The sequence below is a fragment of the Rhipicephalus microplus genome, chromosome 8 (assembly GCF_043290135.1).
Source record: "Rhipicephalus microplus isolate Deutch F79 chromosome 8, USDA_Rmic, whole genome shotgun sequence".
In the NCBI taxonomy this organism is placed as follows: domain Eukaryota; kingdom Metazoa; phylum Arthropoda; class Arachnida; order Ixodida; family Ixodidae; genus Rhipicephalus; species Rhipicephalus microplus.
This window is the reverse complement of record NC_134707.1, coordinates 3,292,034-3,300,728: the sequence shown is the minus strand read 5'-3', so window position 1 is coordinate 3,300,728 and position 8,695 is coordinate 3,292,034. Positions and strand designations below refer to the sequence as shown.

Sequence of the window (8,695 nt, the reverse complement as noted above, 5' to 3'; positions counted from 1 at the left end):
GTATTAATTATGTATACCTTTGCACAAAGTGCACATCTGATCGAAATACATGGCTAGCAGCAGCTTCAGGGCAGAGTTGCAAGTTCCGCTTATAATAAGCTGGTTAGGTTTTTTTTTTTTTGCCAAGTCGCTTGTCGCGTGTCTTGGGGTTTACGTATTTGCATTTTCTCACCAAACAGTTCTTTCAGTCATAATCACGTTCCTCAAAGCACGTTTGTTGTTCACTAATAGCGTGTTTGTCGATGACTGAGTAGTTGTGTGCACAGGATTATGGGGCAGTCGATATATGGGGCAGATGTTGTGGCCCCCTCCCCGTCAGTGACACGGGGGCACCTGCTCTCCTGTGCACATCTGTGGTTGAGTGTAGAATTCAAGCATACATTGGAGAATCAAAAAGTAACGTTAATCATGTGCTGGCTAATGAGCCTTCACCAAATGGAGAATACCGTAGAGACAATATTAAGAAGTAGGAATGTGCCTTCGTTCATAGTGGATTATATTTTCACTGTACAAAATAATTAGGTGATTTTTCAAACTCCCCTTCGTACTTGAGTGACATTTTGTGATCATAATTAAAAATATTCTCATGAATGAAAAAATTCATTGTTTCCACTTCTTCTGAGCTTCTTTTGTCATGTTTGCTCGGTAACATCTAGCAACACTGCTTCAGGGGCTTCAGTGGTGCTGGCACGTGGTGGCAGTGGTAACAACGCAGCACACAAATGGCTCTTTGATGTAGTTGGGCACGTGCAGGGATGCTACGGGCATGTCGTCTTCTGCGAAAGGCTGTGCTTACTGACTAAGCACAACCTTCCGCTTTTTAAGCGGAAGGTTGAGCTTTTATTTTTTTATTTTTTCAATTTTTAAGCTGGTTTTAATCTAAAGGAAACAAAAGGAAAACACTCAGTGACCTGAGTGTTGCATATCAACTGGTTGCACAGGTGTGCGCCTGCTTCACTTGCCATACCGTCATTGGCGGTGATGCGTTGCAAGTAACAGCATTACCGGTTACGCGTTACTTTTTTTAGTAACTTGGTAAAGTACTTGTTATTGTTTCAGAACTGTAAGGGGTAATGTATTTCGAATGGGAACACCCTCCCATGTGTTTCCCAGAACTATTAGCTTAGCTGCTTTGTACTTTATTCAAAGGCTAAGAATGGTGTCAAACGGCCCTTTTTAATTACTTCTCGCCAATTGTGTTTCCCGCTTTTATACATGAAGGGTAGATTCCTCTAGCACCTCATTCAGTCCATTGCAAGACTGCCATGGGTAGACTATGGAAATTAATGGTACCAGAAGACCAGTGTGAATATTGACGGAAGGAGCAAGTGCGTCGAAAATGGTCGCAAAACGACACACTGCGACAACTAATCTTCAGATTCGTGCAAAAGCTTTGTAGGTAGGGCTTTCGCACATTTGTGTTGCTCTGCAAGTATGAAGTTAAGAGTTTGTTAAAAGCCCATCTGACCAGGTGGTTTTTGTAAACATGGTTCCCATGGAGGAGCCGCAACGTTGAGGTATATTTATTTTTTAAATCATTTTGCCGATGTCCAGATTCCTTCAACTAGTATGCCCTGCAAGTACGTAGTACAGCAGCTTACGGCTATTTTCGTTTTGTTCACTCACATCGTATGTGTTTAGAAAAAAAATGTACATGAAAAAAAAGTAAATGGGAGGAACATTTCAAGAATATTTTTCTTGGAGAACTTAACAGCGCGTTTTCGGCCGCACACTGACACACTACGTCACGAGTGCCATGTTTACTTTGAAAAACGGGCGTGGTGAAGGGGCGTTGCTGTCTTAGAATTAGAAACAAAAGGAAGACATCCTTTAAATTCAACAATAATTGTATTTTACACATGACTCGCTGCAACTATTTGAGTCTCTTAATAAATAAAGCAGCATTTATTTCAGCTACATGAATGAGAAAGTATCAGTAAATTTAAGTACTATTTTTTGGCACGGTAGCTTGCATGCGCTTCAGTTCTATAGTTTTCACAGTGATGTCAAGAAAAGTTGCTGCCGAGTATAATCACGGTCTACCACAGTGACCAAAAAGGGATAATCACTAACGTTACTCTGAAGTAATAATAAAATGGTCCCCTACCCCTTCAGAATGTGGGGTAGCAGTATACAGAGGTTTTGTTCAAGCTGGTTGGTGCTAAATCTCCTGAATTCTCTGGTCCTTGAAAAAGCCTGCTATGTGTGTCCAAGAATGTATGGTGTTTGGTGCAGTTATTCACATTCAAAGAGTAGGATGGTGGCCTACCTTTTTTTTAACTGTGTGGTTTGGTAATCTCTCCATGAAGCAAAGTATTATGGGCATGCACGTGGTTTCTCATTAGGGATATCCAATTGATAAATATACAAAAACAGCGCTTCAACACAGAAAAGAAGAGACACACACCAGTCGATCTAATGGATCCAATAGAGTTTGACTGCAGGCGCTTACGTGGTCAAGCCGGATGGAAACAAGCTTCACGATTGATGGAAAAATGGAAGTTTTTCTTCGTGGCTTTGTTGGGTGAATGCGGGCAGTAAATAGTTCTTGGAACGCAGCATATGGGCACCTTGGCCGTCGTTATGCTCTAAAGCCTTGATGGCCATAACCCTACACCGGAGTCATTCTGCGTACTCCAACAGGGCTGGTAAGCTGAGTGAAGGTATTCATGTAAAACACGGATACGATATCTTGACTTCTCTCTTGTGTCTATGTTTGCACGACCTAGCTGAGCTCCTGCTATTCCAAGTGAACCTTCTCATAATACATAGAGCATGCTTGGCAACCCTGTGGATGATTTGGGGTCCCCCTCCACATGCACTCACACGTGTTTACCACTTACAGTCACGATCAATGGGAGGTTGATGACGAACATCCCGCAGCCCGTCAGGCTGTCTTGCATCTCTTCCAAAGTTAATAGCAATATGTGCAGCTGAAAAAAAAAATCACAATGATGCTCACTTAATATATTGCTTAATAAAAATTGAATGAGAATACATTATGCAATAAACAACAGAACAAACACAAGGTACCGCAAATGCGGCGTTGCTGACGTTTGACTCATCACGAGGGGTCCAAGAGAAACGACCTGCGTTGTCTCCCATGGACCCACAGCAGGAGACGTCCATCAAAGCAGGCCCCAAAGAGCATTCAAACTGTTTCCTAAGTGCAGGCGCAACCTCGATTCTACCAGGCAGCGCTGTTTTTGCACCCTAAACCGTGCAAACACAGCATCGCCTCTCATTCGGCGGCTGCTAAACCTAACTGCGGCTAATCCGAAAGATGCGCCATGCACCAGAAGGTGCAAATCACTTTACAGGGGGTGAGAACATCCCCACACACTGAAACCCATTGTATTACTGTTTTTTAAGCTAACCAATTTGAACTGCTGCATGTAGTCTTACCCCTTGTGACATGTCTTCGTTTAGAAATGCGATTTTGCCATTTATGAGCAGTATTGGCAAGGAATAGATGACGTACTCTGAGATAATAGCAAACTAGATGAGTACCCTTGTTGTCCAGTGTTACCTTTATATCGCTTTTATATCAAATATTTTACTGCACAGGATCGATTTGGTGAAGCCTGATGTTGAATGGGCGTACTTCGAAATATTTTGCCCTTCTAAAAGTGCCGTGCCACCAGTAAACAACTATGACATCTACTGTTAGTGAGGTGCTCTCTTTCTTTTCTCAGCAAATTTAGTACGAATGACTATGTAATTAGATATTTATGTACATTTTAACTTTAATTAGGTGCTATAAAATAATATAATGTATTCAAGAACGTCCATATTAAATTGGGTCTCAAGAAACATGGTATCTATAAGTAAATTTCACGCATTTGCAGACATTCTATCATAATGCATATCGCAAAGGGCTACCCTATAACAGCATATATACATGATCATGGAACATTTGTCAGCTGTATCGGACAGACGAAAATATTTTTTTCTCGTTCGAGTGTTCTTAGGAGCGATTTCTTCTTGTGTTTGTTAGAGGGGTGTGCTATAGCGGTAATTAGTGTGCAAATACTCTAGGATCATTGTTAGAGCATGTAATCATCATCAAGCTGACTACGTCCATGTCAGGGCGAAGGCATCCTTTATATTCCGCCAGTCCTGTGCTGACTTCTGCCGCATTTTACCTGCGCACTTAATTTCATCAGTCCACCTAACTTTTTCATGCATTTGACTCTGGGAATGCAGTCGGTTAGCCTTAATGACCAGCGGTTATCCTGCCTACAAACCACGTGCCTTGCCCACGTCCACTTCTTCATGTTGATTTCAGTTATGAGTCCTGACCCACACATCTCATTTTCCTTTTCATTACAGTTTGAGTGCTCTTTGTAAGCATCCATGATCAAAGCACCTTATGCGTCTTTTGCGAAACCACGTCGTACTTAATTTGTGTAATCTGCATTTTCTGGCATCCATGCTGCCCTGTGTCTCCAGGTTATATCTTTCTCCGCATTTAACGTTCATACCGTCACACTTCTTCGTGCCAAAGCGCTGAACACTCGCCAATATTTCAAGACGTCTCAATGGACCTACCCTGTGGGTAGCTGCATCCGACAGTTTCTCAAACTTCATGGCTTGAATGATGCTGCTGATTCTTGATACCTAGAAACACACGCTCGATTTGACATCCGACATAATTGTCATATGACGGGTAATTTGTGCAATAAAGAGCACATTTCTATTGCCGTAGAGATTATGCTGACACTCTAGGCATCCCAGCCGCGGTGGTCGCATTTTCGATGGAAGCAAAAATGCCAAAGGCCCTTATACTTAGATTCAGGTCGCGTTAAAGAACATCGCGTGATCGAAATTTCCGGAGGTCTCCAGTACACCGTCTTCCATAATCATATCGTGGTTTTAGAACGTTATAACCTAGCAATTAATTATTGATATTGTTAGCTAATTATAATTATAACGGCAGCACATTTTTGTCGCCTCCGTCGTGGGAAAGGCGCATGAAGGGCTGCCGAAAGAGGGCTCCAATAGTAGGGAGAGTCTAGGAGAGTCTATTTGCACCTCAACAGCTCGGGGTCACGTGACACAAAGTTAAACGTCATATATGATGCCATTGGAAAAGCGATCGGCTTCAACTGGCTATGCCTTGTCAAGCAACTTCGAGGTCATGTGACAAAAAAAAAAAAGAAACAAGATTTGTGACTCCTTCATGTGAGAGACAAAAGCAGGCGAGGAAGGTGCGTTTTGTTGCCATCTTTATGCTTCCACGTTGCGTACTGTGTGAGATTAAAGAGCCTGGCAAAGGAAGCCCGCTTAATCAAAGTCACTCCTCTGTCACGCTAATGGACGTGTCAAGTGTCGTTGTGTAGGTATGAGGATAATGAGTGTTGTCGAGGGGTGTGCCATGTGTGTTGTGTATGGGGAGCATGCATGAATGGCTGGTCATGTAGGCTCCCTGTTTTCTGGCGGCGAACATATTTAGGAACACGTTTGCTGCCATTTGCTTATACGGCTGTTATGGCCATACACTTTACTTCAAAGGAATCTACTGAAGTCCACCGATGTGCAGCCGGGAGTCTTCCAGATAACCATTTGGTTGCCTCCCGGCGTCACACAGATAGACGCCTCTAATTTTTTAAGTATCCAGTGAGCAGCCAACTAAAGGGGTCAAGAAACTTGTCTAGAACGTCATAATGGCATGTTCCAGTACTCTCTGGTGCCATGTATACCGATATCTAGTTGTTGTCAGCCGACACTTAAGCATTTAACCTTGGCGGCTTTGCATACATGAGAATTTAACTTAACTTCATTTTTCTTAAAGACCCCTTGAGGTGGTATTACGTAAGAGGTGGGCTAACATATAATTTTTTTTATTGCCACAAGTTTTTATCTCGAAAAGTGGACACATAATCAATCAAAAAATGATGATAAGCATTCAGTGGTGACGACATCATGGGGAAGGTCATTCCAGTCTTTTGCTGTCCGAACAAAGGAGGACATAGAAAAGGTGGTCGTCTTGATCCGCGGCTGGGCAACTTGAAGTGAATGACACGTGTGGTGAAATATGCGGGCCAGTGGGGCGATGTAGGGATGACGATGTAGGGATGTAGGGAGAATTTTGGCTCTTTCAAAATAGTGGCAATCAGAAAATGTCGTCAGTGCAGTCTGGAGCACGCCTTTTCGGTTTTTAACACAAATGTGCTGACCAGTGGCATTTACTGTACTACGTGATGCACGGCAACACAGGACTCGCCAGTGAGACGAGCACTCGCTCTGGTCTCTTGCCTAGGTGATCAAAAGGTCGCGGGGCGGAATCCATGGGTTCGAGACCTGTGTGCTGAGATTTAGGTGCACAGTAAAGAACCCCAGGAGGTCAAAATTACCAGAGTGATCCACTGCAACGTCCCTAATAATCTGATCAGCGTTTGGGATTTTAAACTCTGACAAATATTACTGTTCATTCGAGTTGCGATGCAGTGTAAATTGGTGCAACGTAGCAGAAAAGGGTGTACCGTGGCGCAATGAAGCTAACTATAAAGCCACCAAGTTAACGAACTATGCAGCGTGGATAAGGACCGCATAAATGTAAGATAACCAGAAATAGTGTAAACGAACCATAATTTCAAAAAATCACTGCATTTCAAGCTGCTTCAAGAGCTGCTTACGGGGCGAAGCTTTCGGAGGTGATTATTGTGATTAAAGTTGAGATAGTACTGAGACTGATTGTGGCTGTGACACTTATATATTTTTTATTCAAAGAGATAGTGCTGAGACCGATTGCGATATAGCGGTGATTCTTCTTTATAGCTGATATGAGGTTCCGAGTTACGTTTTGACTTCATAATCACAGCTTCATTAGCTATCATCTCTGGTGTAGAGTTTTCTTGTCGGTATTGCCGCCTTGCATCCGCTTCAAGTTGTCTCAACTGCGTGTCAGCTTGGCGTTTTTCCCGCTTAGCCTTTGCTTCTTTCGCCCTAGTCTGTGGTGTGAAACTTTGTTGTCGCCGTCGCCACTTTGCATCCGCTTCCTTCTCTTTTGTCTCCGCGGTAGCTTCCCGTCGACGGCGACGCTGATACTCAGCACGTCGCGCTTTCCTGCGTTCGTCTTCGTCCATATGAGAGAAGAGAATGTGTGGTATAGAATGTGGTTATATATATTATGAAGTCTTGGTAGTCTTGGCTGCGACAGCGTTTATTTGAGGAAAGACCTCGCAAAACGAACGGGCAGAGCCAGTACACAGACGATGACGATGTAAGTAAAAAATGCCCACACTATATATATATATATATATATATATATATATATATATATATATATATATATATATATATATATATAGTTGACAGCAGCGCCATCACATCTGCAATTAACCACAGTGCCCTCTGTTGCTTATAAGTTGAAGGTTTCATGGCGTTACGGACAGACGGGACTCGGGAGACGGCGGACATCGTGAGGTCTTAAGGAGCTTCGCCCCTAAGACGCGTATTTATTCTTTTCTTTTTTTTCACGTGACCTCAAACTCGCTTGACAAGACGTAGCCAGTTGCAGTGTCATTTGAAACCGATTGTTTTACCAATGACGTCATGCGCGACGTTTACCTTTGGTCACGTGACTCTCCGCTGTTGCGGTGCAAATAGACTCTCCCAATAGTAAATGCGTAATTTGATTAGGCCAGGTGCGGACACGCCGCACACGCGATCGCGAGCGTTTTTGCTTTAGAGCAAGCGCTTTATCTTAAGCTCATCTAGCCACTGTACCCTATCTAGTTCACTGTACCCCTACTTCCCCACGTCACTGCGCTGCAGTCAACAAAACAAGTTATAATGACGTCATAGTCGCCATTTTTTTTTGCCGCGTTTCTTCCAGCAGTTTCTAATATTTGGCAGCTGGTTGCGAGTGCGTGGCAGTGGCGCACGCTTAGGAAGATCTGTGTTTGGCGGCACTGCAGTAGCATTTCCTATTTGAAAGTAGTTTATGATGCGTACCGTGCGGAAGTGTGTCATAGTTCTGTGTGGTGACGTGGTCAAGATCTGCTCACGCTAGGTGGTGACAGTTGCACCCAGTTTTTGGAGCTCTCTCAAACCGAAACTGATCGATAATGAGGGGCCTGTAGTTAATTATTTGTCGCTTGCTGCAGTAAACGATGTGTCGTGTCATGACTAACAGGCACCCAGCAACACATTGCAGCAGAAAAAGGCGAGGCCAAAGTTTTTGTGCCTGTACCACTTTAAGTGCTGTAAGTCACGTAGCTTTCCTGAATAAACTCATCGACTGTCCTACGTTTATTCCATGAAGAAATTATTGAGACAAAAATGCGGATGAGTAATCGCTGTATTTCTGGGTTCGTCGCCTAAAAATATTGAATTTCTTCCTTTTTGGGGGGTTGAGGGGTTTGGTATTCATGACCAGCATGCATGAAGAATGAATTCAGTCATGCTACAGCAGTGCATGACTGAATTCATGCATGACACGAGCTTAACACCTAAAATGAATATACAAGAAACGTGACACACTGCAATGCGAAAGTGCAGACAGTTGTCAAGCGCGAACAACCCTTTTAATGGGAGACTGCATTTTTGTCACAAGTAATAGTAATGTTCGGTGAGCTTCGTGCATTCGTTAAGAAATGGACGGTTTATATAGGTATTACCGGTAGGCAGCAGTCAACGCATTTTATTCGCCAATAATCGGCTCACAGCGCTCAAAAAGCGCACCGCCGGC

General features: G+C 43.3%; 1 protein-coding gene across 3 annotated transcripts in view; it reads left to right on the top strand.

Moving 5' to 3' along the window:
- Positions 1 to 508: 508 nt before the first annotated feature.
- Positions 509 to 8,695, top strand: part of LOC119163948 (Gustatory receptor 68a) — a 93,924-nt gene continuing 85,737 nt past the window's right edge. The window contains exon 1 of one of the 3 annotated variants that reach the window (XR_012885437.1): positions 509 to 785. Coding sequence is in view for 1 of the 3 variants with exons in the window: in XM_075870770.1 (XP_075726885.1) it covers positions 767 to 785 (19 nt within the window). In the remaining 2 variants the exon portion in view is untranslated. The remainder of the gene's footprint in view (positions 786 to 8,695) is intronic. The other 2 variants (XM_075870770.1, XR_012885436.1) reach the window with 2 other exon arrangements.